Source organism: Amphibalanus amphitrite, unplaced genomic scaffold (genome assembly GCF_019059575.1).
Source record: "Amphibalanus amphitrite isolate SeventyFive unplaced genomic scaffold, NRLGWU_Aamphi_draft 000192F_arrow, whole genome shotgun sequence".
Classification (NCBI taxonomy): domain Eukaryota; kingdom Metazoa; phylum Arthropoda; class Thecostraca; order Balanomorpha; family Balanidae; genus Amphibalanus; species Amphibalanus amphitrite.
The window spans coordinates 746,750-771,784 of record NW_024881687.1 but is presented as its reverse complement, the minus strand read 5'-3'; the positions used below and the strand labels follow the sequence as shown (position 1 = coordinate 771,784).

At 51.2% G+C, this 25,035-nt stretch overlaps 1 protein-coding gene and 1 long non-coding RNA gene across 14 annotated transcripts in view; one reads left to right on the top strand and one right to left on the bottom strand.

Moving 5' to 3' along the window:
- The first annotated feature begins 637 nt into the window (after positions 1-637).
- LOC122384525 lies at positions 638-3,025 on the top strand. The gene is made up of 3 exons (XR_006257055.1): positions 638-995; positions 2,281-2,411; positions 2,721-3,025. It is a non-coding gene; the product is annotated as an uncharacterized LOC122384525 (long non-coding RNA).
- A 42-nt stretch (positions 3,026-3,067) lies between these two features.
- The window catches only part of LOC122384522 (E3 ubiquitin-protein ligase AMFR-like), an 81,879-nt gene continuing 59,911 nt past the window's right edge, over positions 3,068-25,035 (bottom strand). For 6 of the 13 annotated variants that reach the window (XM_043372056.1, XM_043372048.1, XM_043372055.1 and 3 more), the window contains 12 exons: positions 24,343-24,402; positions 18,244-18,919; positions 17,790-17,966; positions 15,258-15,338; positions 14,316-14,468; positions 11,777-11,870; positions 8,495-8,693; positions 8,255-8,374; positions 7,846-7,982; positions 5,388-5,503; positions 4,788-5,017; positions 3,068-4,406 (listed from right to left, as the gene is read on the bottom strand). In XM_043372056.1, coding sequence (XP_043227991.1) covers positions 4,139-4,406; positions 4,788-5,017; positions 5,388-5,503; positions 7,846-7,982; positions 8,255-8,374; positions 8,495-8,693; positions 11,777-11,870; positions 14,316-14,468; positions 15,258-15,338; positions 17,790-17,966; positions 18,244-18,756 — 2,088 coding nt within the window. In that variant the 5' untranslated portion in view covers positions 18,757-18,919; positions 24,343-24,402 and the 3' untranslated portion in view covers positions 3,068-4,138. Of the gene's footprint in view, positions 4,407-4,787; positions 5,018-5,387; positions 5,504-7,845; positions 7,983-8,254; positions 8,375-8,494; positions 8,694-11,776; positions 11,871-14,315; positions 14,469-15,257; positions 15,339-17,789; positions 17,967-18,243; positions 18,920-24,342; positions 24,591-24,666; positions 24,851-25,035 lie in introns of those variants that run through there. The other 7 variants (XM_043372054.1, XM_043372057.1, XM_043372060.1 and 4 more) reach the window with 7 other exon arrangements.

The following is a 25,035-nucleotide window of genomic DNA, read 5'->3' as shown; positions in this document are numbered from 1 at the left end:
CCCCCCCCCCCCCCAGTTCCCGCGCCCATGGAGGGTTAAACCACGTCGTGAAACACTTTGCTAGCACCAGGGCTGCGGAGTCGGAGTCGGAGTCGGAGTCGGAGTCGGTCGGAGTCGACAGTTTTGACCGGAGTCGGAGTCGGAGTCGGAGTCACCGAAAATCTGTCGACTCCGCAGCCCTGCCAGGAGTGCGGAGTCGGAGTCGGGAGTTGGAGTCGATCGGTGTCGACATTTCTGCCCGGAGTCGGAATCGGAGTCGGAGTCGCCGTAACTCCGTAACATCGACTCTGCAGCCCTGGGTACAACAATTCACTTAATTCACTTGCTTGCTAGTGCGCCGCAATCCGCATTTATATACATTGTGGTGCGTTGCATGTTTTTGCAGTAGTTTGACTTTCAGAAAGGGCATCAAAATAAGCGTTATACCAACGTGTACAAATGCTGAAACCCCTAGCGGTCATTACTAATGTTGTATCAAAATCAACATTCATATAAAAAATGCGTGAATACAATTCATATGATATTCGATTTAAAGTATTTTATTTGATGTGATACTTAAGGATAGGAGCAAATTAGGGAAATAAAACAAGTCTTTATTTCTATGGAAAACAACAATAATAAAAATGTAGACAAAAACGGCGTGTAGATATTTCTGGCGCAGTCACCGGCTGCTCTGTGCCGTTGTGCGTTGTGTGCTGTTAATTGTATTTACATTTTAATTTATAAAAAGATATATAGGTATTAGGAAGTGGGTGATATCACAGGTCAAAAGCAACAAATAAAAATGGCTGAATCTTTTGGAGCAGTGGTGAAGAAACTTTGCTCAGAATATGGAAAGACAACGCCAAAGAAGCTTATGATCATCGATGCTTACCTCGTGCAGATTTTCTTGACAGGAGTGATTCAGTTTGTTTATTGTTGCCTAGTCGGCACATTCCCATTTAACTCATTCCTCAGTGGTTTCATCTCATGCGTTGGATCTTTCGTTCTGGGAGGTGAGTATGGTGGTGGGGTGGCGGTTGGTGGCTGTTGGTTATTTGGCAAACTTAAGTTCAATTGCAGTGTCTGGGTTTGCTTATCGTGGGAGTAGGCTCATTCGCCTCAACTCGGGCTTTCAGATACAGGATAACTGGCATTACAACCCAGTCCAAAAACTTTGAATAAAGTCATCACTCATAATGTCTCGGCCTCAAACTTAACATCAGTAGTCCCCAATAATCTTGGATTATGAAAAGCAAATACTTGATATAGCTGTTTTATTTTGGTACCAGAAACAAGGCTATTAGTGAACTCCATAGTGAGTGATTTCCTAGTCTTGGTTTATACTATATGGGGGGAATTTTTGCAAGGTACATGATTATCTGCAGGATATTTTTTCACAGTTAATTAGGTAGGCAATGTATCAATGCTCAAAAGTAATGAGTAGGTTTTACTCCATCATTTTATGCGAGTTTGAAGAGCAGTCACACGTGAAAACAATTTGAGCAGTTTCCAAAGCAGCACTGTCCCTTGCTTCCATAGCTTCTACTGAGCCTATGTTTCTTCTGTCTCAACAAAATGGTGTCCAGTCGGCAAACCTATCACATGGCTCACTGTGTATCAAACCAATGATTTTTCTGCGACAATTTTGTGTAGGTAGGGTAATGTTCCAGGATCTAAGCCTGGAACACACCTTTCAAGCATGCAAATCACATCTTGTTTCTACTCCTTGGAATATACTTTATCTTTGGCATATTTTGTATGACATATTTTTCACTCTTAATTTGTAGTGGATAGAGCTGTGAGTTGGGAGCAGAAAATATTCCATGTATTCCAATGAGGTGTGCTATGAGATGCATTTGCATGGTTAAAAGCTGTGCCTCAGCCATAGCCTTGCTTCCCAAACAATTAACATGTTGCAGTGCAGGGAAAACAATGTCTCTCTTGCCTCCCGATGACCACGCTGCGTTTTCCAGTGTGTCTCAGGCTGCAGGGAAAACAATGTCTCTCTTGCCTCCTGACGACTGTACTGCGTGCCCCAGCATGCCTCAGGGTGCAGTGAAAGCAATGTCTCTCTCCCCTCCTGACGACCATGCTGTGTGTTCCAGTGTGTCTCAGGCTGCAGTGAAAGCAATGTCTCCCTCTCTCACTACTGCGTGTTTCAGCATGCCTCAGGGTGCAGTGAAAGCAATGTCTCCCTCGCCTCCCGACGACCACGCGGTGACGTGTTCCAGTGTGTCTCAGGCTGCAGTGAAAGCAATGTCTCCCTCCCCCTCCCGACGACCACGCTTTGTGTTCCAGTGTGCCTCAGGCTGCAGGTGAACCCTCAGAATAAGAGCGAGTTCAGCGGCATCAGTCCCGAGCGAGGCTTTGCCGACTTCATCTTCGCCCACGTCATTCTGCACCTGGTTGTCATGAACTTCATCGGATAGGTAAGACGACTCCGGGGAAATGGGACACCAAACTGACTGCGGATATTTGACTCCCCCGCAATATATCGAGAGTTAAGATGATTTCGTGTCTTGCATGAGTTTGCACAGACGCTGTAGTGCACAGCGGTACATCAAAAACATGGTGGAGCTTGGAGCCCGGGGCAATAGGGCATTGTCAATCTGGGATCTTATTTGGGCATTTCGTTATAGTTAGTCGTTATTAGATCATGGGTTCTGGCTGAACGATCATTTGACCGTGTGACTGACCCGTGACCCATGACCAGTTCTGACCGAGGGCCGTTGTTTCAGAGGACGACGGAGCGAGGACAGCGGCCACCACTGCCGCCCGTGGCGTCCGGGGGACATCGTCCGGTAACTGCCGGATATATCCAGTGATCACCGCGAGGGGCCGATGGGATTGGGGATTTGTGGGCACCGAGTGCTGTGGATTCGCCTATAGGGGTGATCAGACAGGTTCCAAGTCTGATTTTGTGCACGCAGCACAGTCACACGCGAATTGTTTGATGAAGTGTTCCGTGACGTCTTGCGTGAAACGATGTGGTGACGATGGGCCAAAGTTTCGTTGAAATATAAACTTAATGGTGGAACACAAAGTGTTGGTGTTTGAAGGGAAGGTTTTCGAATCAACACAACACTGCAAAGAAGTCTTGTTATATTATATAAAGCAAAAGAGACGAGAAGCCAGGCCAGGGTGTCAGTCTGACCAAAGCGGGGAACAGGTGCACTGGAGGTAGACCGACGGCAGGGAACTCCCCACTGCAGCCACTCAAATCACACAGACACACAAACATGGGTTCATGCTGACCGGCACCCTTCCGACCCAACACACCGATAGGAGCATCATTTCTCATAATGCCCAGCGACAGAGATAATAGACTCGCGTCTAACAAGCAGAAACAAAGCCGGGCCGGCGCAAGAACGGAATCTAGACACACACGGGTAGGTCCTCCGAAGCCCGGCACAGCGGGATCCCCGCAGGCTGTTACAAAAATATCTCCAATGACTTGGCGTCGCGGGAACGAACGCCCGTTAATGACCGAACAAACACATTATCGCTAGGTGACCTATAACGGCACGAGCTGACACGGCACACAAAACGACTAAGTACCAGTCTCCAAAAGAAGAGGCAGACTTCTCTTGTGGCGGGACGACGAATATTGTTCGCGTAATCAGCGGTTTTATATCGACAAAATAGACTTCGCTGCGACCACAACACTCTCTACTTGTCCTTCGACGTCCACCGATCCACAACTCGTACGACTAGCAGCAGAGGCTGGAGCGACGCAAGCCGGCAGCGACAGCAAACTTCACAGCCCAAACCGTCTCCGGGGGACGGGGAGCGGCCGCTGGCGTCACTACAGACTGCCCCCGTCCCCACCGGTTCCTTCTGGAAACCTTCGCGTTCCCATTCCGTTCGTTCGTGCGAATACACTCTTGGAAGCGACACTCATCATCATCAACACACAAAACCTCCAACGGACAGCGGAGGGTCTAAGTACAGAGACCACCGCGTGAGTCGCGGCGTTTTAATTCGGCCGTTCCTGGGTCGTGTCTACCCGTAAACTGACCGCGCGGGATCCCATGGGCGCCCGCCAGCCCCGGCGATTCTTCACCAATCCCACATCAGTCAGCTAGTCTGAAAAGTCTGTGACCAGTCTGACTAGTCTGTGTAGTCTGTTCGATCAGTCTGTTTGCTCCAATCTGAATCATCGGCCAACCAGCGCGGCCGGTCGGAGTGCCTCACTCGCCGCAGGTGCGCCACTATCGTCCGAGCTGGTCGAGACGGTCCCTCCGCTGTCACCGCCGTCAGACTGAGTCGCCAAGTAGCGCCGCCGGGCCCGCTCCAGCATGGCTGCCTTCCTCCGCTGCAGTAGCGTATGACGCTCTGAGGCGCTCTTGGAGAACCGCGAGCCGCCGGGCGCGACCGCCTCTGGCCACTGCGGCTCCGGCTCCGGCTCCGGATCCGCCTCAGGTCTGTGGAAAAGAGCGGCGGGTGAAATTACAACTGAGGCAGGTACAGACGGACGGCAGACGACTGGTTAAAACGTTAGGGGTTGGGGGTACGACTAGCGATACCGTTACAACCTGATAGCCAAGGGAACGACTGCGCCAAGGAATCCGTCTAATGCATACCTATCTGACAGCATTTATGCCTAAAATCTGTCCTAGTTGGCATAGTTCCTCTATATACACACCAATGACTGCTGTACTCGTAGCCAGTTGCACTCTACCACTCATCTCTGCTAACACAGTTCCTCCACTCCCACTACCTGATCTGTATATTCTTATAGCCACCCTCCCCCCAAAGCTAACTGTCCTGAGCCAATACAGTTCCTCCTTCATCTCCCTACTGACCTGACGTGGTGGCGGTACGGTTTCTCCTCTCTGCCATCCCCGCCGTCCCCGTCCGGACGGCTCCAGCCGCCGCCGTCATCCGCCAGCTCGTCGCTGGTGAACATGGGCGGCGCCGGATGGTCGTGGACAGAACCTTCCAGAATGTTCTCCACCGTCGCCTCCATGGAGCCGGACTGCTGCAGGTCCTCGGTGATGGCCGACAGTGACACGTGAGGAAACAGCTGCTGCACCTGTGGTCGGGGGATGGCGGGACAGGGCGGTCAAAACTCTGGTGTTGAATGTAGAGCAGACATACACATAATGCTCACGTCCTGTGAATATTCCTTCATGTTCAAAGTTACCCGCGAAGTATGTGGCCTTCAAAGGTAATACCAAAGATCCAGGAATAATAAGCGTTTTGTCTATACAAAGCGCTGATATTTGAACGATATTTGAATGTAGAAGCTGATATTTGAATGCCACGGGAGAGTGAGAATGAGATCATGCATCGTGAGTCACTCAAACTCTTGCCAGTCAAACGGTCAAACTACAAACTCGCCATGGAAACGTCCGCCCCTATTACAGTACAATCACGTTATGTGGCCGTGTCGCGGCTCCTACCTGTCTGGCCATGGAGTCGAGCTGCGAGGCGGGGGGCACCTCCTGCTGGTTGGCGCGCAGTAGCTGCGTGTGGTTCACCTCTACTGAGAAACTGGGCAGGAACGACACGAAACGACCTGCACATAGAACAGCGGAGACGACAGTTAGCGGAGACAACGGCTGCGTTGAGTCACCTGACTAGACTGGATACTTAGATTTGATGTCACAGACAGCGGGTATACCAGGCGCAGCGAAAACATCAGTCATACTGATTCAGTAGTTTTACGCTGAATACTGACCGCGTCTGATTAGAGCACTAAGAGCCCTTAGCGCATGAAAGGTAACTCTGCTTTAATCTACCATACCTCCTGTGCTGCTGCCAGTGCGGCCGGTGGTATAACCGTAAGAGTCCTATACAGTACACAATCCTGTCACTAAACCCGTACCTCTGTGCTGCTGCCAGCGCGGCCGGTGGTATATCGTAGGAGTCCTATACAGTACACAATCCTGTCACTAAACCCGTACCTCTGTGCTGCTGCCAGCGCGGCCGGTGGTATAACCGTAGGAGTCCTATACAGTACACAATCCTGTCACTAAACCCGTACCTCTGTGCTGCTGCCAGCGCGGCCGGTGGTATATCGTAGGAGTCCTATACAGTACACAATCCTGTCACTAAACCCGTACCTCTGTGCTGCTGCCAGCGCGGCCGGTGGTATAACCGTAGGAGTCCTATACAGTACACAATCCTGTCACTAAACCCGTACCTCTGTGCTGCTGCCAGCGCGGCCGGTGGTATAACCGTAGGAGTCCTATACAGTACACAATCCTGTCACTAAACCCGTACCTCTGTGCTGCTGCCAGTGCGGCCGGTGGTATAACCGTAGGAGTCCTATACAGTACACAATCCTGTCACTAAACCCGTACCTCTGTGCTGCTGCCAGTGCGGTCGGTGGTATAACCGTAAGAGTCCTACACAATACACAATCCTGTCACTAAACCCGTACCTCTGTGCTGCTGCCAGTGCGGCCGGTGGTATAACCGTAAGAGTCCTACACAATACACAATCCTGTCACTAAACCCGTACCTCTGTGCTGCTGCCAGTGCGGCCGGTGGTATAACCGTAAGAGTCCTACACAATACACAATCCTGTCACTAAACCCGTACCTCTGTGCTGCTGCCAGTGCGGCCGGTGGTATAACCGTAAGAGTCCTACACAGTACACAATCCTGTCACTAAACCCGTACCTCTGTGCTGCTGCCAGTGCGGTCGGTGGTATAACCGTAAGAGTCCTACACAATACACAATCCTGTCACTAAACCCGTACCTCTGTGCTGCTGCCAGTGCGGCCGGTGGTATAACCGTAAGAGTCCTACACAATACACAATCCTGTCACTAAACCCGTACCTCTGTGCTGCTGCCAGTGCGGCCGGTGGTATAACCGTAAGAGTCCTACACAATACACAATCCTGTCACTAAACCCGTACCTCTGTGCTGCTGCCAGTGCGGCCGGTGGTATAACCGTAAGAGTCCTACACAATACACAATCCTGTCACTAAACCCGTACCTCTGTGCTGCTGCCAGTGCGGCCGGTGGTATAACCGTAAGAGTCCTACACAATACACAATCCTGTCACTAAACCCGTACCTCTGTGCTGCTGCCAGTGCGGCCGGTGGTATAACCGTAAGAGTCCTACACAATACACAATCCTGTCACTAAACCCGTACCTCTGTGCTGCTGCCAGCGCGACCGGTGGTATATCGTAGGAGTCCTATACAGTACACAATCCTGTCACTAAACCCGTACCTCTGTGCTGCTGCCAATGGAACCTGTGAGTGTGACGGTACATGGTCGTACCCCGCAAGTTCTGTACCCTTGTACACCGTACCTCTGTGCTGCTGCCAGTGCGGCCGGTGGTATAACCGTAAGAGTCCTATACAGTACACAATCCTGTCACTAAACCCGTACCTCTGTGCTGCTGCCAGTGCGGCCGGTGGTATAACCGCAAGAGTCCTATACAGTACACAATCCTGTCACTAAACCCGTACCTCTGTGCTGCTGCCAGTGCGGCCGGTGGTATAACCGTAGGAGTCCTATACAGTACACAATCCTGTCACTAAACCCGTACCTCTGTGCTGCTGCCAGCGCGACCGGTGGTATAACCGTAGGAGTCCTATACAGTACACAATCCTGTCACTAAACCCGTACCTCTGTGCTGCTGCCAGTGCGGCCGGTGGTATAACCGTAAGAGTCCTACACAATACACAATCCTGTCACTAAACCCGTACCTCTGTGCTGCTGCCAGTGCGGCCGGTGGTATAACCGTAAGAGTCCTATACAGTACACAATCCTGTCACTAAACCCGTACCTCTGTGCTGCTGCCAGTGCGGCCGGTAGTACCATAGGAGTCCTACACAGTTCGTACCTCTGTGCTGCTGCCAGTGCGGCCGGTAGTACCATAGGAGTCCTACACAGTTCATACCTCTGTGCTGCTGCCAGTGCGGCCGGTGATGCTGCTGAGCGCGTGGCTGTCCGCTGGCCGTCTGCCCGCTCAGATCCAGTCCCTTCCGGCAGGTGGGACAGGACGGGTCCTGCTCCAGCCACCGGCGCAGACACGTCCTGCAGGGAGGGAGGACAGAGGTCAGGGGTGAGTGTGGGTATTCTATCGGCCGGTACAAGGAGCTGTGTGCGAGGTAGTGGAATAGAATACGACTGAAAAACGAGCACGTCATTCTAAGCACGTCAGCGTTGTCAGACCAGTCGAAGGCTGAAGCAGTAAACCTACAACCGTAGCTGAACGAACCATAATTTGCAACGTTTCATATTCCAAACATGGGCGAATCAAAGTAAAAGAGCCAGTACCCACGCCGAGCGAACTCGGTGTCACTCACGCGTGGAAGCAGTGTTTACAGTCGAGCCGCCGGGCGGTCTCCATAGCGTCCCAGCAGATGGCGCACTGGTCGCCGTCAATGTCGGCCGGCGTGGCCTGCACACACTCCAGCTCGATGTATCTGAGGGGAGGAGACGCGGCAGGTTACAGGATTGTGTTGTGAAGACGGTGATAAGAACCTCCCATACCCCATCCACAGTCAGTAGCGACAGCGTCCGCCGTACCGCCCCGCCCTACCTACCTGACAACGCGTCGGTAGTGCGAGTGCCGCGCCAGTCGGTGTCGCAGCTGATAGAAGATGTGCCGCAGCTCCATGCAGATGATCAGGCTGGCCATGCTGAGGATAATGTTGCCCCAGAGCAGCATGTGAACGTGGTGGAGAAGGTCGATGACCAGCTCAGTGACCTCAAACATCAGTTCAGCCAGGTACACCAGCGACCCTGGCGGACAGGACCGGAAACGACGTCAGGCAAAACCAAGAGTGTATGGTGAGCTTGTCGCAGAGAGAGTGGTAAGTCTATAAATGTACACACACACAGGTTCCGGGTAGAACATGCGACACAAATGCCAATACCAAGTGGGGTAGATATTTTAGCACCTTATGATAAACTGTGGTAACAAAAATTATGGAATGACTGTCTAATGTCCCACCCATCACGCACCTTCACGGTCATTTATAAATGTCATACGAACCACTACAGTAATAAGGCAGCGATATACGCCCAATCTGCAGTACCCCAGCCCTTTGACACACCGTCTAAGACACATCGATACGGCAGTCGCACAAACATTCACGCCTGCCTTATCAACAACCCACACCCGCAAATAACACTATCACGCGCCAAGCCTAGCACTGCGAACTACCACTTAAGGTGACAAGCCATGCAAGCCGATATACATAGTTCTCGTCTTTCGGTCTGCGGTCATGTCCGATTATGAGTCGTGTGTAAACCATCGTGTAATTCCGTATTACTCTCATAATCCTGCATTTCACACCACAGAGCACCGCGCGCCATTACCCACACCACACCCAAACACACCCGCAGTTTTTTTAGGGACATAAAACCGTCTCACTACGCTGTCATATTGTGATGTGTGCATTTATTATGGCAATGCGTATTTATTCTGTGCAACCGTCTCTGCAGTAAAGAGCTTTTAGACCGCCACACCCAGGTACGGTTGAATTTATGACACCTCCAACCTGGAATGCATATCAAAACACTGTGCAGCACCATTCCTAACACAATTTCAGCATAACACCTCGACGCTATTTGCCGTAGTAACCCTCACAACACCCCACGGTGGCATGCGGTATGCCTACCGCATGGCGCAATGCGACGCGATGGCGTGGGGTGTGACCTTTGAGACATGTCATGCCACGGTGGGACCACGGGGCTCCGGTCTGGTGGCCGGTTCCCGGTCCCGGCCCAGCGCCAGCACTGCGGTCCGCCCGCGCCCGGTATACAGCATTACGGGATGCTTAGGACACGACAGCGTACAGAGGCTGGTAGCAGCGGCTGTTTATGCTAACGGAAAGGAAGGCCGCGTGTGTGTGTATATGGTAACGCTAGAAAGAGGCTCGGAGACCTTCAATGTATTCGTTTTGCTCTGTGGAAATCTGCGTGTCGTTGCAGGAGCAAGAGCCCTGAAAACGAACCCAAACAGATCGTATAACACTGAACCAAGGCGCGGTTGAATAAGAATATAAATACATAAAAATTAAACATATGGTAGCCGCAACACAAGCTAGCCATCACTGTGTAGCCAATACAATTTCCCGTAATTTTATCCGCAGATAAGAATTCACCAGCTTTCTCCATTTCATGGGCTGTGAAGTTATGCCGTGCTCCCGCAGTGTTATGAATCATAACACAGCGCCTGAGCGTTTTACCCACACACTAGCCAATTCCGTCGGCCGGCCCGATTCCCCTCCCCTGTAATAAAGGCCTGCCCGCCTGCCGCTGGCTATCACTCCGCGGTTTGCGGCGGCCGTTTGCATAGTCTGATAGTGGTGTGTGACGGAGCCAGGATCGGTCAGGTCACCCCCCTCTCCGGCCCCCCTAGCCAGGTAGAGTGACGGCGCAATAGGTGAGTTCACACCAGAGTGTGAGGAGTGGTCCGGATAGGGAGTGGCCCGGATGGGGGGGGGGAGTTAGAGCCACGGGACGCTATCGGTTACATACACGGGAGTAGGGTAGGCACCGTAGCAATGGCGATCGATGTGAGAAGCACGCGGACCGGGCATGTCACCGCAATTCGTCACAAATCTGTGCTGCTTGCGAGGCGATATGAGACACTGCGCAGCCTAGGGGATGAATTCAGATAGTGCTTAACAGGAAATACCCTTGCAATGTAATGGGTATCATGAAATCTGAAGCAGTTGGCAGAGGAGGTGAAGTTGATTTAGCCACTAGAAGAAAAAAGAGGGTAGTTTTAGGGATTGGGAAAAGGCACGAGACTGCTGAATCGGCCATCACCGAATCACGAATATCGCGGGCCACCGGTCGCCTGTCATGATTTATTGGTGGGTGATTGGGGCATTTTCCTAGTCCTGACCGTGCTGCCACGCGGCCATGCCCAGAGTTCTAAATATTTAACTCAGTACCAGTCATGACCAGTTGGCCAGCTTCATAAAAAACTATTCGAGGTCAGAATGTTTACATGAAGCGATAACATTTTTTTTCTGTGTGATCCAAAACATATGCGCGAATAAGAAGGACCACGTACGAACTTTTGTCGCTTATGCTTGACGTTACCAACATGAATGGTCAATAGACAGTATGGTCGTGTTAAGTAAGAATAATTTAAACTTTTTAGGCCTGCATTGATAGCTAAAACAGAGCAATGAGCAAGAACGTAGTGTATAGTATACGATCTTTCAAAACACCTATACTTCATTTTTTGTTGCAGTATTCATCCTGAGTACTCCTACTGCTGCCAGAGTGATTCCAAGCCAAACTATCGCGTGACAACCAAGCGACGTATCATCCACTACTGTACAGTGTACATCTATCCTGCGCAAAGCTGCTCCTTCTGTCCCCGGAAATTCATTACGAAGAGCACCCGGTGCCACCATCCAGAGCCAAACCAATCCCCGGTAACGCTGCCTTGGGCACACTGCCCCGATTGTCTCTGCCCGAACCAAGCACCAATCAGCGGGACAAGTTCGCACACAACCAATCAGGTAATGCGTCCAACTGCACGCTGTTGTACTGCACGACCACTGGTCACCGCAATATGTACTACTTGATCCAGGAACAACGGAAACGGCTGTACGACGCAACTCCGGGCACAGCTGGACTCAGGATCCGATTCAGAATCGGATAGGTACCTTTGAACATTGAATACTCTTGCGCCCCGGAACTGGTTATATTCCCCGATCCAGGATATCGCTGGATCCCGGAAACCAAGGGACTCGGGATCCCAGCACCAATGGGTCCCCGGATGGATACTGGATGGGTAGATCCAATGGATAGTGGATACTGATGGACCCCCGGACACCACAGCTGGATCCTGGTCTCACCTTTGCGCTCCCACTGGGCCGTCTGCGCCACGTCATACAGGTGGATGGCGTACCGGATCATTGTGTGGAACGTACGGATCAGCAGCAGCACGCACTGAAACAGGAGACGGGGTGTCGACAGTTACAACACACAACAGATCATCAACCGCACATATGTAGCAGCAGACAGAAGGTTAACAGCAACACATACTGAAATAGTAGACGGGAAACAGGTCAAAAATGGTACACAGGATCCCAGCAGCGATGTTCACCGAACCAGCGACAGTTCAATTGCAGCACACACTGAAATAAGACACAGAAGGTCAGCAGTGACACATAACAGGGCATCGTCAGCAGTCTGCACACGCTAAAACAGCGGCGGGAAAACAAGTCAGCAATGGCACACTGAAATATAGGACAGGATGTCAGCAACAACGATTGGTTGAAATGATTGCAACTAAAGCAAAGCGCTGGCATAGTTACTGGCCAGGAATGTCAGGCAAATCAAGGCATGCCGTGATTCACCACATAAATCTGTTTCTATGTCGTAAGAAATGTTTGGTGTAAAAAAGCAGCCGGCTGGCCTAACAACTGTGATATAAGCCGTCTGTCTAGGCAGCCAGACACTAGCAGGCATGTTTATATGGACGGCGTAACACCCCAGAGTCATAAACAAAGAACGAAGGCAACTCAACCCTTGAGGATGGTATACAACGCTGGCAGAAGCCCTACATCGCACATTATCGAAGTCGTGTCATATCGCCAATCGCTTCCACTTCGTTCAGTAAACACAGCTGACTTTCCGTTTAGGCCGACGCGCAGTACTGTGGCCATATCGGGCCTGAGTTGCATTACGACACGCCACGCAAGCGTGACTAGCCCGGGGCTGAGTTACAGAGCACCCTCACACTGGTGTGTGGGTGGCGACCCGCGTGCTGACGACGGGCCGCCGCAGCTGCAGCCAGCGCGGAAAAGTGCGATCGGTGCAAGGCGTCTGTGCGTGACAGTGGCCTGTTACAGAGGCGACTACACCAAAAACAAGACGGTCGCACGCCACAGGGACGTTCGTTGGAAAAAGTCAATTATTTAGCAGTCCGACTAACTCCAGCAAAACTCGTCCTACAACGGAAAAATATGTCAGCGAAGTATGGCTTTTGCGCCAAGACAGCAAAATGCATCTCAACCGTGGCTGACTGCTGACACGAGTCGATTTGATAAACAAGTTCGGGGAACAAAACTGCTGCGGGAAGATATGTCGTCCAACTGCAATCCGCTGTCACAAAGTGGAATGCTAAACAAATAAGAGGATCACCGACGCGAGCGGTCCGTTATCAAGCACCAAAGAAGCCCTCCACTACCTCACCTACCACCAATATGCCGGGTGAATACATCTTTTATACGTGGGTAGCTCTCTCCCGAGACTTCTAATATCTACATCCTACATTTACCACATCACTTGACCCTCTCCAACCCTCTACCCGCCCCTCCTTCCTCTCTCTTCCGTCCCGCCTGCCGCGCATCTAGCCTGATTGGCACGCGATCACAGCATGCCACGCGACAAAAAACACAATGCCCAGGAAATCGAAGGCGCCGCCCCGCCCGACCATCGGCGCTGGACAACGTATTGACTGCCTGCTGACGCACTGAGAAAGCTCGGTCCCATACGGATTCCGCCGCCTCTACCGCCATGAATAAAACCTACTGCGCACAGCTGGAGCGGGGCTCCTAAAGGAAACAACATGGTGTGAGTCTGACGCGTCAAAACACCGGCAATAAAAGGTAATGAATCATAGATTAAGGGCGCCACAAGGTGATCGGCGTAGTGCCGTGAACCTTTTAGGTGTAAATCACCAGAGGCGCCTACAATGATATCCTAAGGCACCCAATATTCCGCATGTATAATTCATACAGTATATCCGCTACCGCCTGTTGTATACGATGCCACCGGTCTAATAGCGGTTAATGACGAGCTGGCGGTTATTAGCATCATAGCCGCGTAATTGCGCAGCGTCCATGACCTTTAGCCGACATCGGCTCGATATCTAGAGGCCGGTTCATTTCGCAAACTAACACCATCGACATGCAGAAATTAGCGCCGGGGCTGTGACGCGAATCGGTTAATATTCTGCTAGCCCAACAAACCGCATATAACGCCATGACGCTGCACGTCAATAGCTAAGAAACTGCGCAAAACATCGACACCTGCCGGGAAGGGGCTGGGATCTGTTAGATCCGTTCAGAACATAACCTATTGGATAGCCAGCATGATTGATAACTGCCCGCCAACGGCATATTTTGATAATGAAATGTATAATGGGATACCAAATAAAGATTGTAGCAATGAAATTCAGCAGCATCATAATCCGAGATCTACGACATTGCCGTCAAACCCGTCAAACCCCAGATCCCGAATCTCGCGTGCCGTATGCACCCATATCCCTCATGTGCCTCAGTATTGTAGGATCCCATCTGAAGAAAATTCACTGCCACCACCGAGGAGTAGTAAAGTTATCTTGACACCGAGGGACAGACATCGCACGTGACTCGGCACATCACCCACCTCTGCAGCCATGAAGGCGAACGTGTTGAGACTGGCCACCAGTCCGACATACACGCAGATGACGAGCAGCGCCAGAGAGAGCGCCAGAATGGCCGAGAGCAGACAGAGCAGCCGGCCGTGGGTGCGACGGGGGGTGCTCGCCGAGAGCGACAGCTGTCGGCAGAGGGGGGGGGGTCAGACAAGCTGGGGGAGGGGGGGGTCAGGCGGGTTGGGAGGGGGATCAGATATTGGGAATACTCAGACGGGGCACGGGCAACAGGGCGTCCAATGTTCAGCCAGGCGAAAGTGACGATATTCCGGCACATAAGAGCAGGAGCGACGGTCGAATCACGCGAGTTATAGGGCGCCTCAGACACAAGATCTCCGATCAACCCACCCCTCAACACAATGTGTACTTACACCGGAGCCACAATTGTTATGCCGTCGTAAAACCCAACCAAACAGTATCGTTCAGTCCTACCACACCGAGTCCAAGGGTGGCCGGCCTCACACAGTGGGTGCCTATTGTTGCTGTTGTCGCATGCTGGCTCCGTTCAGGCGGGGTCGCACGAGGGGTCATTAGGTGAGCCCATCCCACCGGGCAGAGGAGGGGAGGGGAGGGGAGGGAGGGGGAGGGGCGGCCGTCCCAGCCGTCCAAGGTCAGAGGTCACGGGCAAACAGTGGTGGGCGTTGAGCCGGCGGCCGTCGGCTGACCCGGATCCCGGGGTACAGTCTCGCCGACACGCCTTACTGAAATTATCCCTCAGCGTGAGAAACGCCGTGCGATATTACAGAAAACTTAAACAATATTGGATTCAGTTTGTTTACGTTCCAACTTGCAGGCTGGTGCTCCTCGGAACCGGCGTAGGCTGCAGCACCCGACCCCCACGTGCCAGTATAACCGGTCTGACAGCCGCTCCGTACCGGGGTGCCGCTCCCACCCCCTGTCCGTCAGCCACTCACGTATTCAAACCGATCCCGACACAGCTGAGTGAGGAGGTGCAGGAAGCCCAGCGCCGAAAACCACGAGCACCACAGCACCACCTGAAAACACGGAGGCAAGGGGAGTGAGAGGAGTGAACATAAAGAAAATTGACGATAAAATTAGCAGACACAATATCACGGTAGCCCATCCAATCGTGTTGTATCGTAAATATCGCCATCGCATAGTGATGTACCGAGTATCGCCATGGCAGTTAAGGCTTTGAATCAGTCTCATGCGAGCCAGCTTTTAAGCATGATACGCCACCACTATCGTCGCATGAGAATCATTTAAAGGTAGTGTGCCACCTTTGAAAGATTTCCCATTTTATTTTTCCTAGGATAAGAAGCTTCTGTTTTTACCTAATATCGCAAAAAAAATCAAAAATGGGCCTGGAATAGTGCCTTTTTCGCCTAAAAGTTTATCGGTTTTTAGATATGTATAACAACTGTAGTGGGCTCACCTGCAAACAGGCGTCGGGCAACAATCGCGAATGCGGCGCACTTGTGACAATAAGCAAAGGTCATTATAGTGTTACGACCATACGACGTACGGGAATGAGTTATCAGCTGTCTAATCGTAGACAACACAATGTCGAGCCTTAAACTGTAAGCCCGTATTGGTATTGTTTCTTTTATTTGGCTGTCGAACATTATTTATGGTTTGAAATATGATTTTATGTAAAATAATTGATATGAAAAAGCCGTCTTATAAGTTATGACCCCATTTCACCACACGCAAGTGGCAGAAATGACAATGATCAGCTGACGCATTTTTCTTGGCCGAAGTCAGAGCGCGCGGCCCGACGCACCACGCGTATTTGGAAATTCCGACCTCGACGAGCATCAGAAGCCACCTAACAGGCGTGTTCGAAACCGCAGGAGATGATGATGAACGGGTTTATCGAAACTTGATTGGATGAGCATATCGGTAATAGCGATTTCAGTGTGTGCATTTATTGTTCATAGTGGTGTGAAATGTGGTTGGGGTACGACCGACAACCCGTCGGGGCGAATTTCGCACTGGGGTACTCAAAATTTGAAGAATTTAAGACGTTTCCATGAGTTTTTGAAGGTATGGATAAGTTCTAAAAATCCGGTTCTCCTTATCTGGGCCATTAACTCCATACGGTCCAAGAAAGCTGGCACACTACCTTTAATGATTCCCATGCGACGTTCATCTTGCGCAGCACACCTATAAATATATGACAGGGTTAAATAAAACAGATCTCACGATCTGTCAGGCCCCGGTCCCCTATCGGTCACAGTGTTGTATTTTCCATGCCACCCCACAGCCGCCCGGCCGGCCCACCAGTCAGCAGACTGGCTCAGCAGACTGTCTGAGCAGGTTAGCACCCTCCGGAGACAGAGCGGTGACCGGACACAGGGGACACGGGATTCCAGGGGACGGACAGTTGGCCGGCAGCCGTCTGAGACAGGCTTCGGGCCGGGATGGCTGACAGATATTGTTGGGGTTCGGTGGCGGGCGAGTCTGACTGACGCTATGAACGACGTGGAGGGGAGGAAAAACGGAGAAGGGGAGGAAAAACGGAGAAGGGGAGGCAGCGATCATCCATAGCTCCCTTGATAAACAATCATAGTCATTCGGAAACACGCTGTTTATTATAACAACGCTGCGGCGCCTTTCGGACTACATTTATATATTTCTTTACTTGCTCAAATAGGTAGGGTAACAAATTCGCGCGGGTCTATCACATATGTATGTGGGATGAAAAGTTATTTCGCCATAATGTTTAATCCCACGTTTTAATCCCTTCCGCGTTAGATATGATTACAACTTCACAAAAGACTCGCAAACTGAATATGTAACAGAAGGTTACATAATGCAGGACATGATGTAAGTTACAAAACGTAATGCATGATTTCCGTGTACCATTGTCTGAACAAAAACTAGTTGCCAAGCCCCAGAAAGGACACCAGAATTGAACTCAGAACTCCACAGTCACGGTCAATCCCTGAAGACTGCGTGCGACAAAGCTCTTCACTCTGCAGACAAATCCTATTACTGGAGGGACTTCCCTTTCAGAAGAATTCACCGCCTAAGCTGTGTCCGACGGGAGAATGAGATTCCAGACATCAAGGCACCAGCTATGAATAACGAAGACCTTTAATGGGATTTATATAATCCTCTCAGAGGGCAGAGGCTCGGCGGTCGGATAGAGAGAGGGGGAGGATTAACGATGTGACGTCACGGCCGCTGAAGGGTCATTCGACAGACCGCGGCGCGAATCCACTGACGAGAGAGGGTGTTGAGCTAAGAGCAGCTCATCGGCTGGCTCTGAGCTCGCATTTAACAAAGGAATAGTAGCAATCGTAGTTCGACTATTTGTGACAACCAAATCATGACATCGTGCTTTTTAAGATGGCCTCATCTATAGCGCGACGCTTGGGTGCCTTCAAAATCATAAAGCTCCATGAATATCCCACTCATCACTCTGCGCCAGGACCATCAATCTACACGATCTAGAGCAAGCTTCTCTACTGAAAACCCACCTCATCCATGTGCTGAACGTTGATGACACCGAACACAAAGATGAACTTGTAGAAGACAAAGTTCCAGAACTTGTCCTTGAGCTGGGTCTGCTCGGAAACCCGCAGCTCACCGAACATGCTCTGCTGGATGGATTTTCCCAGCAGAACCAGCAGACAGTAGGCCATGTTGATCAGGGTCTGAAATGGCAGCAAGAAACGATAACGGTCAGACCGAGTAACGGGGCCGCAGATTGGTTTGGGACAAATGCAGAGATTGATCACCGAACGTCGCTTCTTATACTTTTTATGATTTGGAAAGGGTAAAAGCATCATCGTCAACACGATTTATGATTATTATTGATCACCTCGACAACATCAATCAGTCTTCAACTCAAGATGCTTTCAAAGTATTTATGAAATGCTAAATCTCACCACCGTGCTTCCCTCACCACCGCCCTAACTCCACCGCACTCACCCACAGGCAGAGCGGCTCGTGGATCATGAAGGCCAGCGTTTTGACCAGGTTGGCCTGAATGCCGGGCTCCGGCAGCGCGGCCGTCCAAGCTCCCGGATCCCTGTAGTAGATCGTGGGCGCGAAGAACACACTCGAGCTAGCGGTCGATTCGGGCGCCCGCTCTCCATATTCTCCCCAATCGGTGGCGACCGTCGGCCAGTACAGAAAATCCGAGCGGAGTTTGTGCCGGAGGAACTCATGTAGCAGCGCGCGCTGGGTCGGGTACGTCGCCAGTAGAACGAAGTAGTCGGTCAGTCGTGTGCGCTGATCGTGTGCCGACTCATTCACCGGAGGTGGTAGCAGACAGCGTCTCTGCAGCGCCTCGGCGAACGTCAGCCGGGACACGGCGTCGCTCTCGAAGCGATCCTGGGTGGTGACGGCGAAGTAGACGGAGCAGAGCAGCAGTGTGACGCTGATGGCGGTGTAGGCCGGCAGGTTGGGCAGCGGCAGACGGTCCAGCCACAGCGCCGGCATGATGACCACTCAGCCGGCGGACGGTGGGCCAGAAGAGACCAAGCGGTCGGGCTAGGCCGTGACAAAATTGATAGCAGTGTTGGTAAGATAACTATCAGGCCAAGATGAGTTTTGCTTTGCTCAGCTTCACTCTAGCTTCAAATCCAGATCATCGTTGAGTTATCTGAAACAAACAGAAAACACATGTAAATACTTCGCTCCAACACTACATGACATACAAATATCCATGGTTTCCGACACCAGCGAGCCACCACCATTGTACCGAGTCGCCACCACTGTGGCAGCTACGCAGTCACTTGCCGCCCCCGACCATCTGTGCCGCTGCTCCCGAGCAGCTGCCGCGGCCATCGCCGGTGCAATAACGTCGACCCGCGACGCAGAGCGATAGGCCGACGGCCGGGAGCTGAGGACCGGGAGTTGCGAGGGATGAATGGGGACCGAACAAGGACAAGGTATTTGGAGGGACGGGTGGAGAACGGACAAGGACAAGATCAGGGTATTTTGAGAAAAAAAAAGGTTGATTGAAAGTGTGTCAACAGGCATTGTCATTGTGTTGATTGCTGAAGGTTGACGGAAAGTGCGTGAGCATGGAATTAGGTTAAAATCGAAGAGGTCAAAGCACGAACCTGTTATTACGCACACGGCGTTTTATTCCTTTCAGCTATTCGCAGCCTAGGTCAGTGCATAAATCAGATATCTATTAAAGTTCCGGGTGACGAGGCACTCCCATTAAAATGGGTTAGCGTCGCGACCATAAAATGCAGTGGTACTATAAAGACCGCAATCGAAGGGTCAATCTCTGATAAAAATTGAACATCGCACCATCCATCTGAGGTGCACATGCTACAGCTCACAAACTAACTCCCTTATATCGACACCTTTTTTTTTAAGCCCCACATCTACTCTCCCGTGAATTTCCGGGAGGCACGAAAGATCTCCTTTTAAAAGTGTCCAATCGTCCGATCCTGATCAAATATGTGTTTTCGTAGGCCTGTTCTGGTATTGCTTTATCTGCCAAGACAGAAAAAACTTGAGAAAAATCGAGTGATTGTACCTTTTTTGAAGGTCTCTAACCAACTTGTCTGAAATTCACCGGAGAATAAATGTGGGATTTAAAAAAAGGTGTCGATATGTACCTAACCAGCACCATGCTTGTGATCGCACAGCAACAAAAAATAACTCCAGGGTAAATCATCGAAGCACGATTTTCAACAAAACCAGGTCACCACTGACAAGGAACGGGTCTGACTAGGAACTGACTCAAGGTCACCAAGGCCGGCCATCCGATCGTCCGACAATGCGGCGCTCCATAATCGCGATGTCGCTGAAATGTCAGGGACAGTTTCTGCGGCAGTGTGCGCGGGCACCGGTTCGCTGGCTTCCTACCGCATTTTGTCGCACAAGTCGGTAAAATTCGCCAATCAGTCGAATATCGAACCAGACTTAGCCTTGCTGAAACCTTAGCCTGTCTGGAACTAAGAATGATTAATGGTCTCAGACTTCGTTTCAGCAATTGCAGGGTCATTCAAACGATACAGACGCGTTAGGCTGTATAAACCAGTTATACCCAGCCGTATGTCTGTAGTGAATTGCGTCAACGATAGCCGCCTCCACCCGGAACTGGCTCTGGGCCAGACCGGCCGGTAAATAAACGTCAGCGTCGATGAACGACCCCCACTCCACCCATACCCATACCCCCCGTTCCAGGGATCCACACGCATAGTAAGATCGGCGCCGGTCCCAAATGACCAAACTTCCTCGGGACGAAGAGAGGAGCTGGGGAGGGGAGGGGGATATAGCAGTAGTAGTAGTAGGAAGGACTACGGACTACGGCAGAAGATATTTCGGTCATTTTCATGACCGTTACCTACTTGTGTTTGGTCTACACCCAAATGAGTACGCTATGACGCAAGCGATAAAGGTGAATGACTGAACAAAAAGAAGGCTACTCGACTAAAAACAGCTTATTCACACTTCGTGTTACATCAGCATGTCATAATGATGAGACGAAACTATAAAAAAACTCTTCACATTCCGACCATGCGTATGGCAAAATGTGAACGAACAACAAACTTAAAAAAAACTGCGACATTTAACCATGGAAAACAGCGAAAAAGTCACAGTGCAAGGTGAGACTTCACCAAACGACGTAAGCCTCAAAGCCGCATCACGATTTAAATGACTGAAGAGTCTCGTTTGTTTTCCGAGTGCCCTAGCGGCGGCACCCTTCCACCACTGATGAGATGAGACGGGCCGCGGTCGACCGGTCGGTGTTGGCGCCACTCCAAAGCTGACCGGGCGAAAGACGACGCCAGTGAACGGAGGCACCGTCCGCTGACCCATCACTGGAGCTGGTACCGGGTTACACGGCACGCTCAGAGCGATACAACAGCGCCGGATGTCCGCGGTTATAAACGTGGGCAGCGAGGAATGTCCTCAGTGACGTGGTTGGTAGTTGTTTTGAGCCTTGTCACAACCGGTCAAAAATTGCCCCGAAGAAAGACGGTGACTGTGGCCAACTCAAATTTTGAAGGGAAAATGAGATTTTATGCGAAAAATGAAGCTGGGCTGCTTTCTTTTTATGACCAATAAAAAATATAGGAACGATCACCAAGATTACTTGCAAGTCATCTCAATGGTGCGGAAACCCGGTTCTTGGAGTTCAAAGCGAAATCAACCCACCTGAACCATTGACCCTCCGCATGCCTGCATAATTACACCATGAACCTTTGGGCACAGCCCATTCAGCACACCTGGCACTCTCCTCATTACCCCAGTTCCGGGGCGGCAAATTTCCGGCGTGTCGTCAGCCGGCCGCTAACTGCGCCACTTCTGTCGCCACCATCAGCCCGCGGTGACGCTGGGCCCCTGGATATATTGAGAGAGCGCTGACCCCCACGACCGAGGCTGTCTTCGGCAGCCAAATTCGCGGTGTCGGCGTCATTTCTGTCCCATCAATCGACCCGAGACTGGACGGCTCCAGCGCCACACACCAGCAGAGTCCAGCGGCGGGCGAGGTGACTCAGATACACTCCAACGGCCACTGATGTAACTCTAGTATAGACTCCAGCAGCCACAGATGTGACTCCAATAACTACAGAGTCCAGAAGCCGGCAATGCGACTCAATGACCACAGAGTCCAGGGGCCGACGATGTGACTACTCTTATGCAGAGTTCAGCAGTTGGCGACGTGACTCGGACTCAGAGACGCCACTCTGATCCGCGACTCTGAGTCACCCGAGCGTGTCCCCGGCCGGTCACGGCCGCCGGCCCCGTCGGCGCCAGTTCCGGCCCGGTCCCCGGGGTCGGTCCGCGCAGAGACCCACTCTGGGGAGTGCCAGATTAGGATCGATCGGGTGACGCAGAGCAAAGCAGAGGAGAGGCTATGGGCGGCGGCAGACGCGGCCCATGGCACGAGCGGGGCATCCACCTACGGTGATTTTATCCAATGACTGCGATCAGCCGAAAAACATCGACCATGTTGTAAGGCATCGAATGCGACGAGAAAAATCGCATTGCTAAATCCGATTTATTTAATGACCTTATGAGATGTAACCAAATATCCGGGCCCAATTTTCGCGCGATGTTTCTGGTTATCCACCTGACAACGGTTTATAGCAATGAGTTATCGCAGCCTGCCAACGCCAGCCACCTTTGAATAGCCCAGGACAAGGTCGACTGAGTGCGCGGCCGGCGGGACGCTCGCCACATGCCAGTACTGGTACTCTCTTGAGGACAGAATATGGTTTCCGCTGACAGCGACTGCGGGCTGCAGCGCGTGCAGCGACGGCGCACACTTCCCGTTATACACCGGTCTGCCTTGCTGACACTGGATCCCATCTCTGATAAGCCTGAGAAATACCTGACAGATGGTGACCTTCCGACGATCGTAGCTAGTCAGAAATATCTTTCATTTTATTCTGTATAAAAATGAACTATTCGAATGGACAGACTGACAGAGCCAGAGCAACTGCTACGCGCTACTCAGTACTCAGTGCTTGTTGCGCACGGCCCACGACCTTCACGCTCTATGTTGGAAATGGTCGCACCCACTCACTGATTTCTAGGGCCGTGGCTGCTTCCTTCGACCACAGATCAAGTGGTTCTCCAATTCTCCATATATCCAGCACCAGAACACTGAAACCTGACCTCTTGCCACAAACAATCGGACACACTACCCAGACTTGAAAACATCCATACACTACGCCGGACGCCCGTGAGACCCTTTTGCGCCGAAATTCGGCGATTTCTGCGTGATTCCGAAATTTCTGCGTGATTTGCGCCAAAAATTAGGTGCCTATTTGTAATACTTATGTACAGTACTTAATACAGTGTATTTATATACACTGTGATTTGTGCGAAAATTAAGCCCTTTTCATATAAAGCACATGTGCACATCTACTGATCAAGGCTATATCAACCAGACAGAGTGTTTCGGGGCCTTGTACGCTCTCCCATGTTTGAGCGTCCGAATGAGCTTTTTATTTCCACGTAAACCCAATTCCTCGGCGGGAGCCAGCGAGGGCCGTGCTGGGCAGCGGAGCAGCACGTGCTCCGGCACATCAGCCTCTTCTCGGCTCACGGTGCAAAGCGCCGCTGGGCACCGCTTGTCTGGGCACTGCTGGCACGCGGCGGAGTGGAGACAGCCGATTCGCTGCCGTACTGGAGCGAGCGGCCCCGGTGGCCCGCCCTCATATGGTGCACCGAAATGGCATCCTCTCGGTCCTCTCCGGGGATAGGGAGCGGCGGCGTGCTCCCGAGAAGTGGCTTGATAGTGATTCTGAGCAGTTGTCGCGAGGCCTGATGAGAGGCCGCACAATGAACCGCCCTGGTCAGCGATCAGGCGTTTGAGGGCAGGGCGGCTGCCTGTTTTGCCAGGTCGTCCGCGCTCTCATTCCCCTCGATACTGCAGTGGGCAGGAACCCACTGCTATTGCTTAACGACGCTTGGCGACGTTCAACAAGGTTTTCCATACCTATCTCTATGCCGAAGGTTGAGGCCTCACCTGGGCGGCCGTTCCTCCGGCCTCCGCTGAATAGACTCAGGGCGGCTCGCCACTTCGACCACGCGACGACCGGGGCGGGGACGGACGGGGCGGGGACTCATACCCGCAACCTCTTCAGAGCTGCCCGCGGGGCGAATCTGCTGCTAGATTGACCAGCGTACCGCATAAATTCGGTGACCGTCTTTCGCCAAAAAAATTATGCGACAGCCCTGCGCCGAAAAATTCATCCGCCGCCATGCGCTGAATTTGGCGCATGCGAAGTTACGCCGGACGTGCGCTGAAACTTTCGGCGCAATTCCGCCACTACGCCGGACATATTCAGGCATAACGTGTATTTTTTCCAGTCTAGCACACTACCACCTATGCTATGAGAAAGGATGGATGACGTCTGGGGGATCAAGGCATTCAGAGGGAGTGGAGAGCGTATGTGAGCGTATGCCGTATACAGTGGCGCGGATGGACTGGTGGTTTTCATTCAATAGTCAGACAAAAATATGCAAACAAAAAACTGCCAGACAAAAAAAAAATTGGCACACGAAATTTTGTCCGGACACCAGCTCAACCTTTGAGTTTTGACTTACCTACCCAGACTTCAAAGTTCCACTGAAGTCGTGGCGGACTTGGGCGCTTCCCTCCAACTTCTGTAATATGGGTGATAAGGTCGTATAACTATCAAGTGTGCACAGCCAAAATCATCATTACAATCTGTCAATTGCAATGTTGGGCGCAAACGATATAGGACTGGCGGGACTGGCCAAGCAGCTCGCGCACAGACCAATCACAACTCGGCGTTGTCTGTGGTGTGCAAGGCATCCTATGAAGGCATCGCTACTCGCTAGGGAAACATCAAATTATTATGTCATAACTGATTTAAATAATTTGCTGTTTCAATGACATCAACATACCAAAGCTCATATAGCAAGAAATCATATCAAACAAAAACTGAGCAAACTATTTATCATCAGTTTCTTTCTCAACTTGTTTGAAGTGCCTAAATTTGTCTTGTTAAGAAAGAAAATCAAATAAGAATAGTTGATTTTCAGAAAATAAAATGGCATTTTACAAATTCAATTTAGCTTATCTAATGACGTCAATAAAATCAATACAATTTAAAACTATACCAAAGTAAGCGCCAAAAAAGCCGCACAATGTTATGTTCAAAACACGTATTTGTAGCGAACGATTGGTTTTAGTCAAATATCTACACAAATCAAAAATCGGGAGAGGGATTGCAACAAAGATGAAGTTGCTCCACGAACAAGCAGGTTTTATTT